General features: G+C 36.9%; 1 protein-coding gene across 1 annotated transcript in view; it reads left to right on the forward strand.

The window, feature by feature from the left end:
- ACBD6 (acyl-CoA binding domain containing 6) overlaps nucleotides 1–27,038 on the forward strand; it is a 119,860-nt gene that overhangs the window by 45,833 nt on the left and 46,989 nt on the right. Inside the window, exon 6 of the mRNA XM_026703297.2 lies at nucleotides 7,211–7,300. Within this exon, the coding sequence (XP_026559082.2) occupies nucleotides 7,211–7,300 (90 nt within the window). The remainder of the gene's footprint in view (nucleotides 1–7,210; nucleotides 7,301–27,038) is intronic.

Consider the following 27,038-nt stretch of genomic DNA (forward strand, 5'->3'; position numbering starts at 1 on the left):
CTACATAATCAACAATGAAGTAAGAGTCTAAAGCTTATATAAGAGCAGTTCTGTGGCTCCTCTGGATGAACTATAGTATTTTTATTTATTTTTTCCTGTAAGATTTCTTTTTTTGTTTGGAATTCTTTCATTCTGTTTGAGCACTGTATTATTGTGGTTAGCTAAAATATTGCCACTTTGATATGCCCTGGCTTTCAACCACTGTGTAACTTATCTAAGAGGTTCTGTGATTTTTTATTTCAGTTTGTTGTATGTAGCCATTTTTGTTCTTGTCATGTCGTGTTGCTAAGAAGGAAAAGTTTAACAATGCTGTTTATTTAAGTTAGTATTCTTCTTGTGTTCTATGTGCATAGAAGCTGAACTAAACACAGGGAAATAAATTCATTTAAAGAAACACTAAATAGGATGCCATTCAATTATCTTTTGCTTTGCAACAGTCACCTGCACTAATAATTCTGTAGCAGTGTTAACTTAAATACTTGAAATGGAGTTAGCAAAATCCCATTTTTAAAACCCAAGAGATGCTAGAAGAGCACACTTCTGTGACACATTTGTATTTATGGTCAGACAAAAATAAAATCTGTCTGACTTGTTGGTTTCCCCCTTATCATACTGGCTGCTTGTTCTGCTCTTGGTCTGCAACATACGTAGTCTCCCAATACATTGTTTTATAACGAACAGATGAAGTGCTTACACATTCATAGACTGAGACGCCACAAATTCAGTTGGGTTCTCTTGTAACGCTGAGCAGATTTCTGTCCTTTGAGCCATGACATTCCCGGCTGGAGTTCTGAATGCTGATGGCATGGCCTTTTATTATTAATCAGGAATTCAAATAAATTAATTTGTTGAAAGCAGAGTAAAGAGTTTAAAATTCAAAGCTAGAAGCCTTCATCCTGCATGAAGTGAACTGAAACTTTTCAGTGCTTAAGGAGCTTTTGAAGTGCCATTGACTCTATTAGAACTATTAGAGGGCAAAGATATTTCAGCTACAGAAGACAAATTTGTTTGAATTATAAATGAAGATTTGACACATGATTAGTTTTAATTCTCAAATCTCTACAGTAGTTAAAGTCGTTGAATGGAATATATACAAATTTCCAGCCAGCATATTTGCTTCTGAAAAATAGTTCTTAGTCAGGTAGTATTATTATTTTTTTAGCTTAATACTTATGCTTCTTCTTTGACTGCAATTTTATAATTTTTAGATAGGTTATTGCAGTAGTCTATTGCAGTAAAAATAACTCTTATGATGTATTATTTAAGTACATTTATGCAGTTTAAAAGTATGCAAGTAATGGGCATTTTCTCAAACAAGGCTTATAGGAATATTTCATTTTATAGATGAAACTGCGGTATGCTATTACACCTAAGAATATTTTGATTTTTACAGTTGTGTGAAAACAATGAAAATAGAAATGATAAATACTGCAGTAAACAAAATGTTTCCTATATGAGAAGTATATCAAATTTTAAAAAGTCAAATTTTAAGACAGCAGATCTTCATATATGCTTTAGAAGTGTTTTAATCACAGTACTTTAGAAAGACACTCCTATGATTTCCAAGCTTTCAGGTTTGGTATTTTTTCAGTAATTTTTATGAAAAGTTTAAACTACAACATTAAAAGATAAGAGAAAGTCAAAAAAGAAAAGAAAAAATAAAAAGTAGAAAAGCAAAAAAAAAAAAGGAAAGGAAAAGAAAGAAAAGAAAAAATAGAAAAAAGAAAAAACTGAGAAAGCAACTTCCCATTCTCATCACAATAAATATAAACTATTTCACTGTATCTGGTTGCCTTCTCTTGATTAACAGTTATAAACCTCTTTATCTCCCAAGTTGATTCTTATCTGTAGCAAGTCCAATAACCAGTGTTCTTTTTCTAATCCAGATCTCAAGCAAAAAAATCCAATAGATTGCTAAAATAATGATATTACTTAAAAATATAAAAATCATTCTATGATTTCTATATATCAACTTTTAGATACAAGCAAATCCAACATACAATATTTTTCCAGTCCAGATGTCAACAATTCTACAAAGAACTATCCATAATAAGCCAACTTTGTGTTCTTTCCTTTTGTGGAAAATAATTTTATTCTTTAATCTATTCAAATGATTATTGGCCCTTGTCTTGATTTTATTCAAAACTTTAACAATCTTTTTTGTTAAGTCAAGTAAGAACAAATTATTCCAATTGATCTCTGGGATTGGCATCTTTATTTTCTTCTTAATTTTTAAAACTTAATTTTGTTTTATTTTATCTACTAGGAAATTCTTACATTGTTCTCCATGCTTAAGTGAGATAAGTTTCATTTCAAATCTTTTTGTATAACAGCTTCTTCTGGGAACAGACTGTTCATAAGAACACACAACATAACTGTATCATTTTTTATGATTTACTAGCTTACATAAAACAGTTCAGTTTATATCATTTGTACCAACCTCAGACACCAGTTTTCTTGAAACAGAATTTGGATTACTTTAAATACTACCTTCATTGAAACATGATGAAAATTAAAATGAGAAAAAACATTACTATAAATAAAAAGTAAAAATAATAACTAACAATTATAATTTATAGTTTAAGTGAGTGGGGGCTGTCTAATGGCAATTCCTTCTTGGAATTTAGTGAATATTAAGAATTCTTACAATTTAGACCATATATTGATCAGGTTGTAAAATTTTGACTTTAGATATTGGAATATTGCAGGTGATTAATCTAATTTGCAATATGAATTCAGAAAATGTCAAACAAATACTTTCCATACGGTATTTTTTTTGCTATTTGTCAAAATGTTAATGTGAAAAAATTAATTTTTTATCTGTGGAGTTTGGAAAGATGTGGAAATGTAATTTGAAACTTATTCTTCTGGGTATAAATCCCTTGAAAACAACTTTAATACAGAGATCGTTCTTTGTAATTACGAAAGTTAATATTTGAAATATTTCTTCAGTGAAATGACTCCGGGCTATGCTATCTGCCAACTTCTTAAAAAAAATTTTTTGTCTTAAATGTAAATGTATATAGACATTCAGGAAGAATATGTTTTGTTGAAGTTTCTATATGTGCTTTTCAAGGTCAAATAACAAATGTTAACATGCCAAATTTATTTATGACAGATTGCATCTAAAAAAGGCAGAGGGCCAGAGCCAGGGATAAAAAAGTGAATTACAATTTACCCATGTTAGCTGTAAATAATACATTGTAGTGTACGTGTGAATTACTGTATGTTTCACAATCTGTCTCGATTCTCCCCCCCCCCCCAGATCATTAGTGAGAAATTTTAGTATTGACATTTAAAGGATGGTATATGAATTTTTAATGTTGGTACTTGAGTTAAAAAACTTACTTAAGATTTTATGAAGAGAGATAGCTTATAGAAAATGAATCCACACAAAATGCCCAATGTTTTAGTTATTAAAATATTGGGAATTTACACAGGAATGGAAGGCAGAAAGAAAGAAAGAAAGAAAGAAAGAAAGAAAGAAAGAAAGAAAGAAAGAAAGAAAGAAAGAAAGAAAGAAAGAAAGAAAGAAAGAAAGAAAGAAAGAAAGAATAGGGGTTGGGGAAACTTCTGTGTGGACGTACATCCATATAGTATTATCAAGGTGGTTTATTCTAGGAAAAACTAAAGCCAGAGCTTTAATTACTTGTATTTAATCTTTAAATATGCTATTTAATAGAATCAGTATCCAGAGTAAACTATGATAATAAAAGTCTGAATTATTCACAGATTAAAATTTAAGTAAGTATTCATTCACTGAATGAAATGTAAATAACTTGTAACCCTGACTGTTAAATTTTGTGTTCTGCTTTTCAGTTCTGTGTTTTGTACCAGAGTGCTGGAAAATAAACAATTTATATAGCTTTAGGGCAGGGGTGGGATTCAATTTTTTTTAAAAAACAGTTCTGTGGGCGTGACTTAGGTGGTGGGCATAACTTGGTGGTCATGTGACTGGGTGGACATGGCTTGGTGGTCATGTTATTGGCTGGATGTGGCCAACTCAATATCACTCACATTGAGGCACGCATCTCTTTGCCAGGCCTCTCAAGACTGGGGATGCTGCAACAGTCGTATGTGTGAAAAAAGGTCATAAGTCACTTTTTTCAGTGCCATTATAACTTTGAATGGTCACTCCACACAAGCAAAGTACTAGCAAAAGAAGGGAAAAAAACTCCAGAGAAGTTCCAGAGACACTTCCTGCCAAGAATGTAATGAGTGTTAATGGAGAGGCAGTTTCTGTAAGCAACACCAGAATGTTTCCTTCCTGCCTTCCTTACAGGATTAGGCCAGTAATTTCTTCTAACAACTGGTTCTCTGAAGTGCTTAGAATGTTAATAACCGGTTCTAGCAAATAGGTGCGAACTGGTAGAATCCTACCCCTGCTTTAAGGGGAGGAATTCTGAACTTTTCTATGAAGAATCATTGCCAAAATGTATTTAATTCAAGATACAGTAAATTACTATAATTAAAATAGGTTGCTGTAAAATAAAATATTGGGTGAAAAAGGTTGTTGAAAAGCTTAATGCATGATATCAGAAGCAACATTTTCCTACTCAGAAATAATAGTCTGATATTCTTTTGAACAGTGTAAATGCTATGCTATTTTTGATGGGTAGAGAAATATATTGCTTGTTTATAACCTGGAGTTCTGTAATGAACTGGAGCTAAATTTAACCAGACACTTCTTTATAAGTTGCAGAATTGAAAAGGCTGAACTATCCAGAAAGACCATATATATGATCTGCTTTATTTTTATTTCATGAAGAATATTAGAGAATGTAATTCTAAGGATAAATGATAGCATGGTCAAATTAAATCTGAGATGGTTCTTAAAAATATTAATCCCTATTTTAAAATTCATTCATTCATTTATCAGATTAGAAACCCATCTTACAGAGCAACTCTGGGTGGTTATACAGTTAATTTTTTTATGATATCAATATGTCCTGGCATATTTAAAACTGCACAAACCATTAACTTTTCCCCAGGCCATAGATGCAGCTATGAGAGGAAGCAAAAGCATAAACTAAGCTATGTAATAATTAATTACTATGAAAATTAGAGTACTGTACCTTTTCCCCTAACTTTGGCCCTTTGCCTTTAAATGCAGTCTGTCAAGAGAAATTTAATAAGTTAAAACATTTTAATGCAGTGATGAATAGAAATTGCAGAAATTTAGATATTTCTAAATATCTATATATCAGAGCTGCAATATGAAAGTAATATTGGGAAGCAGTTCAGAAATTCATTTAAAATAGACAATTATCAAATGGATAACATATGCCAAGTGTTGTCAATGTGGATGCTCAACTGAAGATTTTTAGGTGGTGTCCACAGTCTCAAATTTAAAGAAATTTTTAAAAACCAAAAATGTGTAAAGTTGTGGTAATTTGTATTGTTAGATTTACATCCTATCTTTTGTAGAGGGGTTCATATATAACACACATCTTCCCCACAAAATAAACTTGTGAGGCATATTGGGCCGAGAGAGAAAGTGAGCAGCCCATAAAGTAAAAAACCACGCAGTAAGATGCTATGGCTTTCAGTTGATGTCTCCATTGTGCTGATCCACACCTTAATTACTACACTGTTCTAGCTCTCCATTTTTGCATATCTTGTAATATTACTAAAGGGTATGTCTAAAGTTTCACATCATCATTTTCATGTCTGACATCTGAAAAGTTTGCTCTGTCAATGAGAGATACAACTTAATTTAGTCTCTTTCAAGAGATTTGAATTAAATTCCAAGATGTTCAGGTGGCTTAAGGGTAAAGATAGTAAAAATTTGCTAGCAAAGTAAAATAAAATAAATTGTGAATAAAACAAATGAAATAAAATGAGACATAGAGCAAATGGATTATCTTGTCTGCTCATCAATGCCATCTTCAGCTCTCCTCCACAAAGCAAGATTATTACAGTAGTTCATTGATAGTTTATAAATGCTATTTTGGGAGTAGGCCTTTACTATTGCAAATAACATAGAAGCCTAACAATTCAGTCTATCTCCTACTCCCATTTGTCAGTTATGCCAAGTACAAAGTCCATTGTTGCTGCAAAATGCTCTCTTAGGAAGCTTGAACTTTACTCTTTTTTATTGAGATTCTTCAACACACGACTGGTAAATGAGCTTGAAACTTTATCATCTAATTGCCCTATTAGAAAACTGACTAGAAACTGTGCTCATAAGTATAAGAAGTGTACTAAACCCAGCAACCAAGCCCAGAAGAAGATAATAAGCAAATCAAGTGGCCAACATAGGCATTGATAGTGAAGAGGGAGTTGTGTCTTCTTATAGGCCTGTTTTATCTAGGTTAGAGTCCTGATAAAAATGCAGAGCTCTGGAATGCTCCAACTGAGTTTCTACACAGGCACATAAACCATGTATGTACTATCACAGAGGATCATCTGAAGAACTACAGTTACTGTTAAATTTGTTTAGTGTGTGTTAAACGTGATATTGATACCGTTTATATCGTGAGTGAGGCTGGAGATAGTAGTCAAAGCCCCCTGTATCCTGTGTTTGGAAGTTATTTTACAGTGATAAGTTAATAAATATCACAAAGAAGGTTTTCAAAAGGGTTTCATAGTCCCCTGATTCTTGAGGATTACTTGTTTCCCACAGCCAGCTGATTTGCAGTGAGATCATGGAAGGGGGAGGGTTTTTTTTTTTTTGTCCATCCTCCTTGATCAATGCAATATAACAGGATTGCCAAGAGGGAATTTTGGCAGTAGCTGATGAATAAAATGAAGCATAATGGGTAGCATAGAGTACTTCTCTTTTCTACTATATAGAATAGGATTAATACATGTCACCCTAGGTGTCCTTATATATTTCAGATTTGGCTTTTTTCATCATAGTTTGGGAAAAAAGGAAACAAAGTAACAATCAAAATTGCAAATATATATATCAGCTACTGGTATGATATAAAATTTTTCTTCAAATTTGCTAATTTTCAGTATATTGCGAACCCCCTAATAATTCATTTTGCTGAAGAGGATGAATGTGATGGCAATTGGTTTCTGGTCCAGCTTATAACTTTCAAGGGATCATTTCAGGCTGATGTTGGTAATACATTTCTGATTTATACAGACATTTCAGTTAGAAAAAAAAAGTTGTGCTATTAGCATGAATTTATTGGTATAATGTTGATAAGTGATCTACTACCAAATTTTAATTAACTTTTCCCCCCTTTGATTGTTATTTTAGGGTAGAGCTTTGCTGCATTGGGCATGTGATAGAGGACATAAAGAACTTGCTACAGTACTTCTCCAACACACTGCTGATGTTAATAGCCAGGTATGAGCTGGAGCTACGATGAATGTGTTCACCTTGTATATTTTGGAGTAAAAAAAATTACAGTAGATCATTTTTGGTTACACCATTTAGGTATTTGCAATATTTTATTATTATTTTGTGTTAATTAATTCATGCCTTTTAGTGGTTTAACAAGATTATTTATTACCTTATTTCTTATCAGAATTATATTAGACTTCATACAGAACCTTTTTTTAAAGTGATATGGTTTGAAAACAGTAGTGACAAGAAAAGGATTATTTAACTGTTTTCTTCTCACACTGGTCCATTCAGAATTCTACTTTCCTATTAGTGTATTAATGTGGGGGAGACATGGAAAGTGACTGCTTCTTTATTTTGGTGATGAAAAAAGCAGATTGAAAAATGTACTCTTACATGAGCAGACAGAAAAAAGTAAGCAGCACTTTTCTTTTCTGGAATGAGTTGAAATAATAGTGAATTGGAATAGAAGAATTTTTGAGGAACAAGTCAAAAGGTTTGATTGGTGAAAGCACTGGCTGCTATGAAATAGCACAACAGATGTAGGAGAAGAGGTGGCAGAGGCTGAGATGGAGTCAACAGATGAATCATCCCTACAAGTGATCTAAATCCAACCCTCTTGAATTCTATTATCTTGTGGCCAAAATAGTCCTGACTTTCATTGGCTAGGTTCCTGCCTATAAGCATGAGCAATAAATTAGTTTAATTGGAACTTAACATGTGGACCTGTTCTTTTGTGTGTGACAGCATATCACTATGTAGATTGAAAACAAAAGTGCAAAGCTAATATGAAAATGAATGAATGAATGAAAACAATAAATAGAAAACAGAATGGAAAGTTTGTTTAAAATAACCTTTCTTCACTTATGAGGCCTAAAGCTGCTGCAGAAGAACTATTCTATAATTACAGGCAACATGTTTATGCTAATATAGAACAGAAGGCGGATTTCTAGTGGATGTATACCTAACATTCATCAGTAGCCCTTGTTAGCAACTGTAATCCTGAACATATAAAGAATGCTGAAAGAATACTGAATACATAAGTAGTAGCATGCTTCATTCAAAAAGAAAAATGTTCAAAATATTGTTTTCTTATATTCAGAGTCTGGGTTTACCCAACAATCACTCAGTGACTATACATTATATTAAATATAATTTTAAAGAGAGAGAAGTATAAGAGGAAAAGAGATGGGAGGTTCCCTTTTGTCTCTTAAACACAGAAATTCAATAATAATAATAGGCCAGATGAAACACAGACAAGTCCTTACCTTATTTCCTAATGGTCAAAACAGCTCATAAGTGCAAATAAATTGTGCAATCTTCAACAAATATTTTATTTAGGTTTATGAATATGGTTTAGTTATCATCAACAGATTTGGAAACATTTAAGTGATTACTGAAAAGCCACAAAGAAGTATTTTTAGTTACATGCTTAGGAAAGAGATGAAAAGTAAAACCTCAAGTGCTCTGATTTATTGGGCGGACAATGTAAATTGTATCTATTTCCAGGTAATGTTGCATAAGTAAAATTTATTCTTGAGATTTTAAATTTCAGTAGTTATTAAATATGTGTAGCTATAGGAAATTTGATCTATTGATATCACAAAAATATAAAATACAGTTAAAATCTTCTATGTATTGATAGATTAGATGCCATCAAATGCTGTCAACTCTTAGTGACCATATTGATTGATTTCCTTCAGGAAGGTGTTTCCCCATCTTGGTTCTTCGGGTCTTCCAATGGCATACTTATCGCTATCGGAATTAATTCCATCCACTTGTTGCTGAACATTCTCTTTTCTTTCTTTCCACCTTTCATAGCATTTAGACCTTTCCCATGAGCTAACTCTTTGCAAAATGTGCCTGAAATATGATGATTTGATCTTGGTTATTTGTACCCTGAGCAAGAGTTCTGGGATAATTTATTCAATAATACATTTATTTTGTTTTGTTCATTATCAGTGGTATTGTCAGGAGTCTTCTCCAACACTAAAATTCAAAAACTTCAATGTTCTATTCTATTTCTTCAAAGTTCAGCTTTCACTTGTCTAGAGTGTTACAGAGGAAATCATTACTGCAAGATTTTGATTTCATCAAGTATAAATGCAATCAGGCACCTGAATATTTTTTTCAAAGTCACTTCATTGACTTCATTCAAAATGAATGAAGACTTTACTTGGGTTTTTCTGTCTGTTTCCATCTTCAATATCTTTACAGATATTGGTGTAATACTGATTATCTTTTTAAACAACTTTGTGTAATTGTTTACTAAATTCTTTCTTGAAATTTTGATCTTTCTTGCCTTGACTTTTGTCTTCTTAGCAAATTCATTGGTTTATTCTGACATCCAGTTTGCTTTCTTGTGCTTCTTGATCTGTGGCAGTTGCTTTTCACCTTCATTGTTAACAACTTTTTTTCCATTCCTCAGTTCCCAATTTAATGATTGGAACATAAACCTGGATACCTGTCATATTAAACATAGTCCATTGTCCACATAGTCTAATTGATACTATTTGATCACAAATAGTATTGTGATATAGTATACACTGTAACCAAATAGTTTTTGTTATATTCTTCCTATCTGTAACAGTGTCCTATATAATAAAAGGTGTGATCTTTCTACAGAAAATTACCTCATTCCAGTCCATGTCTATCTCAATTGACAGTGTGGTCAATTCATTTCATCATTCACTGTATTAAGCTTACTGACTTTTGTGTTTTTTTATATTCCATGTTCCCATTGTAATTCTCTCTGCAGCTTTGGAATTTATTTAAATCCAAAGAATTAATCCTAAAGTAAATGGGGACATCAACAATAGTCCCAAAACCTTTAATCTAGCTGTATCAGAAATACCATTACTATTTCCATTTAATACTGATCCTACACCTACTGCCTTTTAACTTCTACATTATTTAGATGAAGCTAATGCAAATAAGGCTATATTTTGTGACCCACTTTTATTAAAATTAAATAAAAGAATATTTATTTCAGACATAATTCACTTATTTACTTTCATATAATGGCCAACGTAAAAGATAATAGGGTTAATCCACAATTTGAGAATGTCAGGAGCAGTCTTTTTTTTTAACAGAAATTTGTAGTATCATCTATCAATTGCAGTTGAAGGTATTGTATACAATCTTAAAGCTGCAAATATTTTCCCAAATTCTGGTTTGGGATGCTCTTTTATGATCCAGTTTTAAGCTATTATGCCAAGCTGAGAAACTAGTTGTAACCTTAAGATTATTTTCCCTCTTAGTCAGAAGCTTTTGAAATTGCCACATAGTATTGAATCACAGTGACAGTATGGCCAGTCCTTCCTGCCCTCAAATAATAGGAAAAAGTCCATCTCTTTGCGTGTTAATTATTACCTTTGACAATACATTTTAAAAGAGGTGGTGATTGCTTGGAAAATGGAGGATGCACAAAGGATTGTTTTGGGGAGGGAAGCCTTGCTTTGTGTTGAAAAAGATAATTTGTCTAATCTAATTACCTAAATCCTTAGCCATGGGCCATTTCCTGATAGGTGGTTGTGTGCAAGTATTATGCTGAAAACTAAGACGATTTAAACTTATTTAAAATAAATGACACTCCCAATTTTTTTAAAAATAATTTATTTGGAATAACACTTTGAAAACAAAGTAGATATAAATATATGGTCTCACACAAATATCCTATGGTATGTAAGAGTTTAGATTGTTTTATAAATTCTTACCAATAGAAAGGTAAATGGGGGAGAAAAAGTGAAGTCTGAAGAGAACATTATATTCAGCAGTGATTCAGCATCCCATTCAAACTCTGGGTTACTGTTTCTTTTGGGTTCCAAATTCAATGACACAATAAGTTCACTGGATGGGAAATAAGGCTCCACAAGATTGGTGTCTGAGATCCTTGTCTGAAATCATTACTGTAACCCTAGAAATTAATTGATAAACGAGAATGAAAACCAATGCCCTCTGGATCTCTCAACTGCTGTTCCTTAAATTATAGCGGCACAATTCATCATAAGCAAGATAAAGAATTCAAGACCTTGTGACTGCATCAATGTGGTTATTTTTCCAAGAACTACAGAAGTCATTTTCATTCACTTCTTTATGGATTTTACTTCCCAATTTTGTCAATAATAATTCTTGAATTCTTAGATGCTTTCCCATTCAAATATTGACTCTCCAAAATCGACTCTCCTTAGTTTCCCAGATCAACCAAAATTGTCTAGGTGCTGCCACTTAGTGAAACTCTGAATAATCAGACAGTATATGTCTGAATATATGTGAAAGGAAGATGGATTAGAAGAAGGCCATGTTTTAATATTGGATTAAGAAATATCAATAACTATGCTACGATATATAGATGCCACTAGTTTGATACCTGAAAATGCAAATGATCTGCAAGTTCTCCCTGAGCTGTTCAGAGCATCCGGTAATGGGAGGTGCTTCAGTCTCTTCTTATGTAGGCTGGGCTTAATTTTCAGGATGCTCCTCTTCCTCCATGAGACTCCTCCTTAGCGTCCCCAGTTTTAGCTCAGCCTTCCTAGAATCAGGTTGTGGTTTCTTTGGCTGGAATAGAGCTAGGATAATTTGTTGAAATTGCAGACCCAGGTTTGGTGATTTATCTCCCGTTTTATTACTCTGTAGCTTCCGACGGCCTTCCTTAGACCATCTGGCCATTGGACCTTATCAGATCGCTCGCTAGAGCATGTGCTCGAGCGCAGCGGAGGCTGTGGCCTCAAAACAACAGAGGCTTATCTCTCCGATCATTTCCCTTCCGATCATCCTGAGGCAAAAGCCTCCAAGTGTCTGGTGCAGCTCTCAACATCGAGCGCACAGACAGAATCTGAGGCTTCCCCCCGCAGAACACCTTCGAGGGGAGAGAATTAGGCTCTGTACCCTCCCTGCTGAGCGGTTTTGCCTGCAACAGATCGGGCAGTGATAGCTGCTCTTTTGACTTTGCGCCACGAGGTGGCTGCCATTTTAAGCCAGCCGCGTGGCAAAAAAAAATTCACAGATTGCGACCTTTGGCTATGGGAGGATTTTTCCCTTCTAGGTTTCCCTTCCTTGGGACAGGTTTCCATACTCCCAGTTTCTCTGGGTAGTAGTGAACTTAGACTTCTGGCTCAACCCCACAGATACTATTTAGCAGCTCAACTGTGTGCAATAGGCCTTAAACGCCTGTGCAGGTTACCAGTTGCAGGCCTCTCTGCTTTTATTGTAGGAGATTGGTCTGAGGGGGTGTTCTGCTCCTAAATTGGAATTCATTTTGAAGTTTTTTTTTCCCAGAACTGGCCTCAATTCAAATTTCCTTCTTAAACATTCTCATTGATCAATTGCAAAGTTACTCATTCCAGAACCAAATTGAAGGAAGGATCATTATCTTCTCAAAATACATAATTCGTTTCTAAATTCCTATAAACCATAATTAAAAAATAATAATTAAAAACTAAAGGGGGACTAACTATACCAAGGATCCCCTGCCCCTTAAGGGAGCAGGCCCTTAGGTGTGTCAGCCACCATAATTCACAGCCTCTTTAATTAGTGAGCTGGATAAATAAACTATCATGGCAGGCAACTACAGTTCCAGATCTAGAGCAGCTTCTAAGGCCCGGGATAAGTCCACGGAGCTCAAAAAGCCAACAAAGGCGGCCGAGAAGGACGCACGCAGTCGCCATCAAGCCTGAGAAAAACAAGCTGAAAAGCGTGCCAGAGAAACGGAACAGGCTGCATCATCATCACAAATTCTGTCTAACACCACTCAGGTCACAAGCCCTCTGCCCGCACCTCTGGACTTGTCCAGAAGGTGCAGCATAGCTGCACAGCCCCCCCCCCAGGAGGCCCCATCCAATGTACCTCCTCCAAGAAGGGCTCCAGAGGCAACATATACACCTACTGCAGCTGGCCTTCACCAGGAAGAGCAACTCCTAGAGGAAATCTCCACCAACAAAAGGGCATAACAGCAGGCGTCCAGCAGGCGATTTGGACAAGACGACCATTCACAGCTTCGGACTGCGGGTCCCTCTCAGAGCGGTCTCTGGGCATCGTGGATCAACATTTCCATCATGTACCCCCTCTGGGTAGAACTCTCTATTCCTACAGACATGGTTCCACAGGAACTGGGAGACAGATTGGATCCAATGGATCCAATGGAAGAGGGGTCAGTCCACACCATAGACCAGGGCTTGTCAGAGGTGGACCCTCTGGAGAGGGGGATGTCGGACATTTAAGTATCTTTTCAAATCTAAGATAGAATTCTGATCAATTTCCCATCCCAATGATTGCAGAGATCTGCCCTTATCTCTTCCCACTTCACTCAATCAGATGTCCACATCTCCAATCTTCTTACCTCTTTGTACATCTTGTTCTTCAATTTTCTTAATTCTGTCCTCGTATTGCATCATCATCTGTTGAATATTTTCAATTTTCTCATCTGTCTTTTCCGTTCTTTGCTCAATATTCTCCGTTCTCTTTTCAATATTATCTGTTTTTAATTGTATCTTTTGAATTCCTTGCATAATTATCTGCAGTGTCACTTCTTTCTCCTTCTCTTGTTGTAACACCACCTGTAATGATCGTTGTCCACCAGATGGTGAGGAAGAAGAAGTCGGGATTGAATCTTTCTGGTATCTTTCTGGTATCTTTCTGCTCATCTTAGAGTACTTAATAGAAAAATTGAAAAGAAAAAGCAAGAGCAGCCAATTGCCACTCCAGTAATTAATTAATTAATTAATTAATAAAAAAACAAAACAAAAGATAAAAATAAAAAAGGGAAGGGAAAAAATCTTCAGGCACTTGAATACCTTAATCCAACTGGTTCCAATTATGTAGGAAAAAAGGAAAAAATATAAAATGGAAAAAGGATGAAAAGATTAAAAAAAAATAGGAAAAAAGTTAAAAGGACAGGAATCTATATATTCCCCTTGCTAAAAAGGTAAAACAAAGGAAGGAGGGAGAGGCATCAAAGGACTCAAATCCAAATATAAAAATCCAACTGGGTGGGAATAGGAAAAAAAAGGAAAGAGAAAATGCAATTTTGTCAATAAGCAAAACACTGCCACTATATGTTCGAGGCTCTTTACTAAATTAGAAAACAAAAATTTCCAGTTCTCTTTACAAGGTCACTTCAATCTTCTTTCTTCAATTTCAAATCCAGACTCCAGCTATCAGTAGTTCCACAGAAGAGCACCTGCAAACGATCTATATGCTCTTCCCACTATCTTTTCAATGAAAAGCAGAGTCCTTGAATGTAACAACAAATGTATCAATAAGAAAGAAAGGAAAACAATGTATCCAAGCCTACAGGTGGCAGCACTTCTTATTTCTCTTTCCTTCCCCTTCCCCTCTAGTATTAAAACCAGTAATAGAAAAAATAAAAAGAATCTAAAATTATTAAAAAGAAAAAACAAGAGAAATTTTTTTTCCCCAAAGGGTTATTTTGAAAGGAAAAAATAAAAATTAAAAAGGAAAGACCAGTCCAGTTGAAAAGTTTTAACAAAATCTAAAGTTCCAATAAAAAGAAAGAAAAAACCTACAGGTTTAATTTGTGCTTAATCTCGCCGCTTAAGCACTTTTATCTTCACTTTTAAATTTAATTTTTAGTCTTTTAGGGTGTTTTCTCCAGAAAAAAAATAAGTAGAAAATTATCTCACCAAACTGACACACTTTCTTTCCAGCTTTCTTCCGTTCCAAAGCTATCCCAGCTTCACCAGTTTTAATGGCTGTCTCTCCACTACGGGAAAAAAGGGCTTCTCCTGGATCTACCAGGGACTTTACAATGTCCTCCTCTGTCACCATCTCTGCGGGATGGTTTAGGTCTGTTGGGACCGTCCTGCAATGGAGATAGCAGTGATCTTAGAGCTTAAAGATCACATGCTGTACTGCCGTGATGCCAGCTCCGCCCTCCCACCCCCGAATTTTTTTATGAGGTGTCCACTTTCCAGGGACCCTGGAAAAAGATCTCTCATGCAAACAGTTATAACACAGGCCATCCAACTTGTTCCACCTGACCAAGAGGGTCATGGCTTTTATTCGTACCTCTTCGTGGTCCCAAAAAGTTCGGGGGGATGGAGGGCAATTCTGGACCTAAAACGCCTAAACCAATTTCTAGTATATCAGAAATTTAAAATGACCACCCTCCAATCCATCTTACTTAGCATCAGAAGAGGCGATGTGCTTACATCCATAGACCTCACAGAGACTTATTTACATGTTCCAGTTAGATCTTCCCATACTAAATTTCTGCGGTTTTGTTATAACAGTGTACATTATGAGTACATCACCCTCCCATTTGGCCTAGCGTCAGCTCCTAGAACCTTCACCAAAGTCTTGGCTGCCCTGGCCGCATCCCTTAGAGACAGACCCATCTGTCTCCAATGTTATTTGGATGACATTTTGTTACTGGCGTCATCCATCCAACATGCCAACACGGACACTCACATTACACTAATGACCCTTCAACAGCATGGCTTCTCTATAAATTGGTCAAAAAGCCATTTATCACCCTCTACCAAATTAATTCACCGAGGCGCCATTATTGATAACAAGGAAGGCAAGGTTTTCCTCTCCCCAGACAGGCAGAAAAGCATCTGGGAACTGGCTCAGGAGATCAGAACCCTTAAAAGGGTACAGCTAGCTCTCCTATCCAAATTACTAGGGAAGATGATTTTTTGTATTTCTATTGTCCCTTGGACCCATTTTCATGCTAGAACCCTACAGTGGTTCCTGTTGCTGTACCAATGCTCTGGGAGAGACAACGCCAAGATTTGTGTCATAGTTCTACCGACCATCCTCAGATCTCTGTGATGGACACACCCTACGATCAACAGGGGTTGTCCCTTTCAAGGATCCACACAGATCAATAGTCACCACAGATGCCAGTCTAGTGGGATGGGGAGCCCACTACCATTCACACACAGCGCAAGGACTTTGGACTGGCCCAGAGAAATTGCACAACATCAACTGGTTAGAGCTGAGAGCCGTTCACCTGGCCCTCCGCAAATTTCTTCCGCAGCTTCAATACAAACACGTCCTCGTCTTGACAGACAACATAACTACAAAGGCCCATATAAACAAACAGGGGCACTCATTCCAGTCAGCTAATGAAGGAGTCAGAAAGATTGTTCTTGTGGGCCAAGCACAATCTACTCTCCCTCAAAGCGGAACACATATCGGGACTAGCGAAAGCCCAAACAGACTGGCTCAGCAGGGCCACGATCGACCAATCTGAGTGGCACCTGGATCCAAAGATTTTTCAGGAGGCATTCCAGAGATTGGGCCAACTGGTTATCGACCTGTTTGCCTCCCCCCTCAATGCCCAACTACTGCGGTTCATTTCACGATACCCATTGCAAGGAGCAGAGGACATCAATGTCCTCCGATGTCGCTGGCCTCCCAATCTGCTTTATGCATTTCCTCCCCTCCTCGTGATTCCCAAATTGATCCAGAAGCTCCTGGAGGAGAGGGCAGAATTGTTGCTGGTGGGCCCTTACTGGCCACGACAAACATGGTTTGCAGACCTAAGGGTCCTGTCATTGGAACCGCCATGGAGGATCCCATCGTTGGTCGTCTTGCTCTCTCAAGGTCCAGTTCTACACCCAGACCCGCAATGGCTCAACCTAGCCTTATGGAAATTGAGCGGCGACATCTGAGAGGCAAACACATTTCTAATCAGGTCATTCACACAATACAGGCGGCCAGACGTCCTTCGATGAACCGTATCTACGATGTCACCTGATCCATCTTCTGTCGTTGGTGCATGAGGTCTCAGGTCAACCCCACTTCCCCATCAGTAGGACAGCTATTGGACTTTTTGCAGGAGGGCCTGGACAAGGGTCTATCACCAAATACCCTCCGGAGACAAGTGGCAGCACTAGCTTCGGTCATCTCTTGGGGGGATCTCACTTCCATTTCCCATATCCTTGCATTTGCAGATTCCTCCGTCGTGCTAGGAATTTGAGGCCTCCTGTTGTACACCATTACCTGACTTGGGATCTCAACAAGGTGTTAACTGCACTTACTACGGGTCCTTTCAAACTTCTAAGGACCATGAGTCTCTGCTTATTAATTTATAAGGTTGTCTTCCTAATTGCAATTACATCAGCAAGGAGAATCTCCAAACTGGCTGCCTTATTTATGTGAAAAGATCTCTGTATTTTCCATCCAGACAGAGTTATCCTTAGACTAGATCCAACGTTTATTCCAAAAATCAATTTGGCATTCCACAGGGCACAAGAGCTAGTGCTCCCAAATTTTTGTCCAGACCCATCTCACAGACTCGAACGCCAATGGCACCATTTGGACGTAAGAAGGGCTCTACGCATCTACTTAGATTGCATGGCACCCTCTAGGAAAACAGGCCCTCTTTGTATCCTTTCAACCTAACACTCTGGGGTGCAAAGTTTCCTCTTCTACCATAGGCAGATGGTTAAGGGCCATAATTGCTAAGTCATATGATTCCAACTCGCTACTGGTGCCCCACGACATAACAGCTCACTCCACCAGGAACGCGGCAACCTCAGCAGCATGGGCCATGCAGGCCACAATAGAAAAGATTTGTCAACCAGCAACCCGGACTTCACCTTCACCATTTATTAGAAATTACAAGATTGATGTATTTGCATCCTCATTTGGCAGGAGGGTCTTGCAACAAGTTCACTCAGACTGGGAAAGGACTTCAGCCCAGATGGAGTCCCTCCCTTAGGACAGTTTCCAAGCCTTGGTATGTCCCGTTACTGGATGCTCTGAACAGCTCAGGGGAGAAAGGGCGTTGGTACTTACCTGATATGCCCATTCTCTGTGAGCTGTGAAGAGCATCCAGCCCCACCCCTTTTCCGTCTGGTGGAGTTTATGTCGGCCAAGAGTATTAGATAGGTTGAAGCATGTAGGGTTTCATCACCTCGGCTTCGCAAAACTGGGGACGCTAAGGAGGAGTCTCGCGGAGGAGGAGGAGCATCCTCAAAATTAAGCCCAGCCTATCTAAGAAGAGACTGAAGCACCTCCCATTACTGGATGCTCTTCACAGCTCACGGAGAACGGGCATATCAGGTAAGTACCAATGCCCTTTCTAGTAATAAAAGTAAAGGAACTTTAAAACTTTAAAACAGTTTTAAAAAATTGGGCTCTCATTTATCCAACTGCAGTATAAAAATGACCAAATTAATGACAAGAGGGACAGTAGCCCTTTTAGAATTGACACTGAAGATACAGAAATGGTAGCTAACTTTAACTTTTTAGAACTGATTTATCAACAATAAAGGAACCTGTAATCAAGAAATACATGACAGGATAGTGTTTGCTAAGATAGTGATGAAAGCCTTGGAAGAGATACTCAGTTATCAGGGTGTCTCTATGCCTAAAGGTAAACGTTTCCCTGTCCAGTTGTGTATTAGGGACAGTTTCTCATGTCCATTTCTTAGCTGAGAGAGCCAGAGTTGTCTGAAGATATTTCTGTGTTTATGACTGCACACTGAGTAACAGGAACTCACCCCATCACGCAGTGCTCAGGTCTCAAACCTGAGCTGTCCAGCGGAGCCATCATACCCTCTCATAGTCTGTGCCTACAGGAATCAAGATTGTTCATATTACAAATGATTTTTTATTTATTTTTCTTTTAAATTTTTTGCACTTTCATTTTTTTCTTTTTCTTTATTTTGCATTATTTTGTGTTTGTTCTCCTTTAAACTTTCAATAATTTTTTTTTTCAAGGAATATGGTCCTTTTAAAATATGTATATTTTTATCATTGTGACAGAATTCATGTCATTATTGGCACTGTGGCGCCTAGCTTCATGTGACAGCTGTGTACTCATCCCATTTTCTGTTGTGTGTCAATTTCTTCAGATCCAATGTTAGGAAATTAAATCTCCTTTTCTCCAGCATACCTTTATGCAGAGTACTTTTTTCAGATTGCTTGAGCTCTTGGTTTCAGTATAGAATAGCCATTGATGATGCAAAATGACCTAATCTTCAAGTTAATTCAGAGCAATGATTTGCTGTCAGTTGCCAATCCTATGCTTCAAGGCCTTCCGGACATAATAACTGAGACATAGATTAAGTCATCTTCCACTCCTCCAACCTGAAAAGTTTGGGAGAATCTCTGTATTGTTGTAACTTTCTCTTTAAATATCCTCGATGTGATTTTCTCATATTCAAGTCTTCTTGAAAGAAGTTAATCACCAAGCTACCCAGTAATAGTACTGACAAGAAAGGTCAGAAGCTAAGTAGTTTGGATGCCATTTTTATTTCAGAGGAGCTTTAGACATGTATATTGCAATTGCCAAGGTGTATGGCAAGCTACCAGTGCTTCTTTTAGGAGAAGACAAATACATTTTTTCAAACATTTGTCTGAAGATAAATGGCTTTTGGACAAGTCTTTTATGCTGAGGTGAACAACATGTCCAAGCAACAGATTATCATTTCTAGACGTTTTGATGATTTTGTTGCTAAATCCATAGCTGGAAAAGTAGCACTGAAGCTTCATGCTTACTTATCATTCTCTGGCCTTTCAGCACTGAAAGAAGTGAACCCATATTGAAAAAATTCCCTTTGAAGAGAAAACTTTATTCAGTTTTACAGCAAATAGCAGACTGGTTGTAATAATCATAATCTTGAATGTCTTTGAACAAATGGCCATAAGTTGAGGACTACCTTTATAGTCAGTCCCATTTAGATATCTAATCTAGAGCAGATGAAGCTATAGCATTTTGATACTATCATCTTATTTTCTCAAAATAGCATTGAACATGTTACTTTAAGGTAAGCTAACTTGGCTTCTATACATGTACATAATACATAGAGGTCACAAGAAAAAATCAATTTCCTTATAACTCGTTCTCTGAATGGTCATCTGTGCATTGACATGACTCCCCATTCCACATTAGCAGTATCCATTTCTTAGGATTAGAATGCTGCTTGTGTTGGCTTCAGTGCAATGAATGGCTAAGATGCTGAGCTGGTCGATCAGAAAGGTTGGCAGGTCGGCGGTTCGAATCCCTAGCACCATGTAATGGAGTGAGCTCCCATTACTTGTCCCAGCTTCTGCCAACCTAGCAATTCGAAAGCATGTAAAAATGCAAGTAGAAAAATAGGGACCACTTTGGTGGGAAGGTAACAGCTCTCTGTGTGCCTTCAGTGTTTAGTTGTGCCAGCCACATGACCACGGAAACATCTTGGAACAGCGCTGGCTCTTCTGCACCCCCTAGAGCCGGAAACGACTAGCAGGTGTGTGCAAGGGGAACCTTTACCTTTATACACATGAGGGAATGGAGATTGTAAAACTTGTATCGCTGTTAAATTTCTAATTTCTCTATGACTAAAACATGCTATCTTTCTTCTAGATACTGTCATGAAATTCTTAAAACAGTTCATAAATTGAATAATATGATTATAAATAATACCATAAATGTTAATAATATGAGTTCCAAAGGTTCATAGAATGACATATTAAAATCTTCAATGCTGCTTTGTAGTTTGATTCTGTCATTGCACAAACTGTCACTGCATTACTGTATTATTACGTCTACATTTTTTACGTTTGTTTATAGACTGCATGAAATATAATCTTGTGATAAGTCATTAATATTAAATATTCATAGTCCTTAGACATGGATTGCTTGGTTTATTCAGAGTAATATTATGCAATACAAGAAACATGGGCTTGACATTAGACCATGTTGTGGTCTTAAAATTATGTTCTAATCAAGCTACTTCTATTGTTGATAATCTGTCTGCTTGGTTAGTATATACTAATAATATATGGAAATCATTTAAGCTCAGAACTATTTTTATGAAAAGGGAGAGGATTTTTGTGCGTAAATTCATTTTATTAATCCATCTGATCCCACTCTTTCTATATAATCCCCCTGAATCAGCAGTGTGGAGATAATGTGGGAGAAGGAAGAGGAAAAGGATTTTAAAGTCTGGTGGGGATTTTTCCAGGCCTTTAAATTGAAGCTTTATCTTTGTATTTATATTGCTCATTGAAGCATTAATATCAATAGAAAGATTTAAACATATTTATGATTATTATCATATCATGATTATTAGCTTTACATCAGAGTTATTTAAGTATTTATCCTATAAGGTTCAACCCTCTTGACAACATGTTAAATGTTCTCAGATTACATCAAAGCAATAGGAAACATTTTTAAAAAATTAATTAAAAGCAGTACAACTGGATGCTCTAAACTCTTCCTTTTTTTGGTGACTTTGACAAATTAAAAATCAACTGGACAGTCTTAAGAGCTAAGATGTAAAATTTACACAGGAAATCGACAGCTAATCTGCTCCAGACCAAGGAGAACTACTGGGTTTTTAAGGCTTTCTGAAACACCATTAAGACGGGAGGTGCACAGATAAGGGGATGATATTCCAGAAAGCAGGCAACACAACAGAGAACTTTCCCAAGTCTTGTTACACAGCATTATTTGATAAATGGGAGTAGCACAATCTAACTGGACAGAAGAAACCATGGAAAATAGGCAATCTCTCAGATAATTAGTCCTATGCCATGAAGAACTTTATAGAGATGATAACCAGCATCTTGAAATGCACCCAGAAGTTTTCTAGCAACTAGCACAGCTTGCTGGTGATATATGAATGCTCTGCTGCATTCTGTACAGCTTCTGAAGGGTCAAGAGCAACCCCATGGGTTTTAGGATCTCAGAGGGTTCCTTGAATCCAGATGATTTGTTCCTTCAGAGTCATGTTTGGAGCCAGGAGTTCCTCCAAATATGCTTTCCTTTTCCAGGCTGAAAGCATGCCATGAATTCTGCTACTAAGGTGCTTGTAAGAGTGCTTCTGGAAGCAGGGATGCAGAATAGCTTTACTTTACAGTACAGTCATGCACGTATTTGGAAGTGGGAAAGGACTCTTTTCAATTTGAGACAATACAAACATAATAAATGGAAAGGAAGGTTCATCTCCCTCATGACTCAATCCTTCTCAAACAACATTATTATTGACTGAACCATTGGTTGCCAAAAAGAAAAATCAATTTTAGAAGTACTTGCTTGGCTACAGATCATGATACAAATCCAGCATAGACAGGCTGATTTTATCAACTATCTGAAGAATAATTTCTACAGTTAGCCACAAAAGAAGAAGAAATTACAGCTATGTCAAAGATTGTTTAGTATTTCTTTCAATTCTCTTCTTTTCATTCTATACCTCTAAAATGTTTTTGTCTTCTTTCATTCAGTCATATTTTAATGTGATGCAGTTATATTATAAACCTTGTACTTAGCGTTGAAGACTATTCTAGAAAAACCTACACACCCTGGAATCTGTTAGGTTATCTTTTGAGAGGGAGGCAGTCTGATATGGGCCAGAATGAAGATTAGACAGACAGACAGACAGACACAGACAGACAGACAGACAGACACACACACACACACACACACACACACATATTTCCAGTGTATATTTCCAGTGCTGGATGTCCTGAGAGCATGTAAGAAGGGTATATCATAAACCAGAGGTCCCCAACCCCTGGTCTGTATCCTGTTAGGAATCGGGCCATGTAGCTGGAGGTAAGTGGCAGGTGAACAAGCAAAGCTTCATGTTTACAGCCACTCCCCAGTGCTAGCATCACCACCTCAGCTTGACCTCAGATCATGAAGCATTAAATTCTCATAGAAGCATGAACCCTACTGTAAACTGCACATATGAGGGATCTGTGTTGCACTGTTCTTCTCCACCTCCAGTCCATAGAAAAATGGTCTTCCACGAAACCAGTCCCTAGTGCCAAAAAGGTTGGGGACTGCTGCCATAAACAGAAGAATAATTTTAGCAAATGAACTTCAACAATAAGTTAATGTTTATTTACCTAAACAAATAAACAGAATAATCATGGATAGGCAAAAAAAACCACCAATGGAAATGGATACAACTATTGACTTCCTGCTGATTTCCCCATTCACTTTGCTTCAGGGGAGCTGGAAGGGAGCATCAGAAATCATAATACTGTGACTGAGGAGATGCTACAGTGGCCATAACTTTATGAATAAAATTTGCCTATACATCGAAGAAATTGCAAATCCATAGGAGTAATGGGACCCAAACTTTAAAAACATTTTTAAGTTAGAGGATTTTAGATATCTTTATTCAAAAATTGTTGCAGTATAATGCACCATTTGGGCAAACCTGAGGGTAAAACAGATCAATGAGACTTTTAATAGTATACAGATGACACCAGTTTAATGCATTTACTGCAGTCTCTTTTCTGTGCTCTTCCAGGCTGATTCCATTGGACTTTTTCACATAGCCATAGTTGCAGATAACCTTTATAATATTGCTTATAAATCAATATATACCATTCTTCCTTATTACAACACAATAGTTTGGGCCCTATATAACACCTCCTCCCTGAGATCTATCAGGTTCCAACTCCTTTCACCTCCCAGGAAGGTTTGAAGACCTAGCTTTTCTCCCAGATGAAGAGCCGGAATGATAGATGAGCTCAATGGTTTCATTGGTTTGAGTCCGAAGTGCCTTGGTAAGCATTTTGTGATAATTTCAATTTGCTTTCCATGTTGTTAGCTGTCCAGAGTTTATATGCTAGACTAGTGACCAATTAACATTTTCTAAATGGATAAATTACTAATGGCCATCTTGATGAAGGGATAATTGAATAGAATGTATGCATGAGAAAACTTAACTAGTTTACCTATTTTCCTAAACTTCAACTTTGCCAAGATTAACATAGATCAGTATATGGACACAAAAAAACATCTACAACCAGAGTGGAGTGTGGAGTGGTGGGTTTTATCTGGGATGACAGTAAAGACTTTTAGAGGGAGGAGGTGAAAGCTTTGACAGACTGGTGCAATAAAAATAACCTGGTTATTAAAACAAAGGAGATCATTGTTGATTTTAGAAAGAGCCAGCATAGTCATACTCTACTTTGTATCAAGGCTGCAGCTGTGGAGATGGTCATTGGCATTAAGTATCAGTGGTGGTGGTGGGGGTTGCAGATAAAAACAGTCTGACTTGGTCTCTTCATATGTTATATTTAGTGAAGTATGCAAACCAGCATCGGATGAGGAGAGCACATCTTTCTCCTCCCAACCTGGCCACTTTTTACAGAGGCATAGTTGATAGTATTTTAACAAACTGCATCACTGTTTGGTTTGGTGGTAGCAGTGCTTCAGATAGAAGATCTGTATAGAGGATGGTAAGGACACCTGAGAAGATTATAGAAAGCTTGCTTCCCGTTATTCAGGATATTGCTTACAAGAGCTATGTGCTTAGAGCTCAAAGCATTGTTAGAGACCCACACACAACCCACTTCACTTTCTGTTGCTCCCCTCTGGAAGGAGGTTTCAAAGTATTTATAGCAGGACTACTAGATTCTGTAACAGCTTTGTTCCCAATGCCATCCATCTTGTAAATTTGCAGGATTCTTTTTCCCCCCACCATGTATATGTATACATCTGAATTAGACTGTAATGTTTCTTTGTGGGGGGTTTTTTGTGTGTGTATGTGGGTATATGCATATGCATAATCTTTTGAGAGCTGAATGCAATGAAATTTCATTTTAATATATGGTGAGTAGTGTACATTTAAAGTGACAATAAAGTTTTCTTTTCTATTCTATTCTAAAGGGAGACAGGGAAGAAATCTATTGTCCCAGTGCATGTTCTGCTAATTTGTGAGAAAGATTATTCATAGTGGCTCTATGTCTACATTACATGAATAAATCTGCCTGCTGCTTTATTTCCAACCTATCTCATGAACTCCACAATTCATTAATAATAGAGCTAATATGTTTATTATAGATTTATCTTTATACAATCTTAACTCATCAATGCTATATTTTGTTTTCATTTTAGTATTTATCCAAAATAATAAATTATTTTATATATCATTGGAATATTGTAATAGAATGTTCAAATTAGACAAAGTAGAAATGTTAATTCTAATGGATTACTCCAAGCATAGATTTTGAACAAATATTATAAAATGAATATTTATTGATGCAATAATAATGACCATCCTCCTTAAGTTTCTCTCCCTATTGTGGTACTCTCTGAGCGTGGTCCAAAACCTTGAACTGAGCAAGGCTAAGGACTAGTGAGCTACACTTCTATTCCCCACATGCCTTCCTGGTAGCCACAGGCTCTTTTGAATGGCAGAGAGTATAGTGATTAAGACATTAGGTTACAAACTGGGATTTCTAGTCCCATCTTGGGTATGAAGCCAACTGGATGACCTTGGGCCAGTCTCTGTCTCTCAGCCTTAAGAAGACTGCAATGACAAACTACTTCTGAAAACATTTGCCAAGAAAACTGCAGGGGCTAGTACATGTATTTGCCAAAAGTCAAGACTGACTTGAAAGCACTAAAATTGATTTTGTTAGATGTACCTGCATATCTCCATTTATTAACAATAATTTAAATTATCTAACAATCTATCTGAACAAAGGCCTTTTCTCCACATTTCCTCCTTATACTGAGCAACAAGCTTAATGAGCTAATTCAATCCAATTTAACATCTGAGTAGTAGAGAATATTTAGGAACTCCCATGGGCCAGATAATTATTCATTGGGAACTGTCCCACCCTATATCATATCAGGACCGCTGAGGTTTGGCACTACATTGCAGTTTGTAGTGTAACTGCTGAATGACTTCTGAAATTTTGAAAAGCACTCATCAAGCTCTCAAACAGAATTCTTTATTGTGAGTGTGGAAATATTTTATTTCCCCTTTGCTATGCTAAATGGCAGAGTTTTTGATTTTTTCCAATTTCTCTAATCATAGGAAATCACTCTTTTTACCTGGATACAACATTAACTTTCACAGAAAAATAAATTGGATTACAGAAACAGCTTGGGCAATAAACACTATTGCAGCAAAATTCCTTCTTCCACAGCCAAACCAGCCTCCTAGATTAATGGATTTTTGGGGGTAATGAAATGGAAGTGATGACAGTTTGAATGCAGAAGAAGGAAATATCAGGGCAAAAGAGATCAAGCATGGCCTTAAGTCCATTTGATGCAATATTCTGTGGCTTTGGAGGTAGTAGAGAATGTTTATTTCTCTTCCTTTGTTGCATCTCTGCAGAATAGACTAACATGGTTATTCTACCTGCGTACTGCCCCTTCCATAAGGATGCTGGGGAGAAAAAAATGGTGTAAATGATGATCCATTATAAACAATTTGTAACTTTTTTCAGATTAAAGTCTTTCAAGTGTGCTTCACTTCTGGCTCCATTAAGAATGAAGCAATCATGTAACGCAGGGCTCCTCAAACTTGGCAGCTTTAAAACTTGTGGACTTTAACTCCCAGAATTCCTCAGCCAGGGTTAGGGTTAGGGAGTTGAAGTCCAGAAGTCTTAAAGTTGCCAAGTTTGGAGACTCTGCTGTAACGGATAAGTGTGTATCCTATTGGCTTGTTTATTTTTCAACTTGTAAGTGAAGGATGTGAATAGGATGTTGGCAAAGGTGAAAGCCAACAACTGCCGCTTCAACACTTGCCCCTCATGGCTAATTTTCCTCAGCTCTCAGAGCTCTTAAATCCACTGAAGATTACTATTTTATTATCTCTGTATGGAGCAAGCCTGTGGCTGATCCTAGTTGTCTCCTGGATCCATAGGGGAATTCTGAGGGACTGATCTGTTCACTGGCTCATCTTTTTGCTACAGTCATCAACTCTGCTTCAACCTGCCAATGCTTCCCTGATAAACTAGCATGCATATGTGTGTGCCTCTTCAAGCAGTCTTGACTCTTTGCAACTGCCTGGATAAATACTTGCAG

The sequence above is a fragment of the Pseudonaja textilis genome, chromosome 3 (assembly GCF_049901715.1).
Source record: "Pseudonaja textilis isolate UNSWEBS1 chromosome 3, rPseTex1.2, whole genome shotgun sequence".
NCBI classification, from domain to species: domain Eukaryota; kingdom Metazoa; phylum Chordata; class Lepidosauria; order Squamata; family Elapidae; genus Pseudonaja; species Pseudonaja textilis.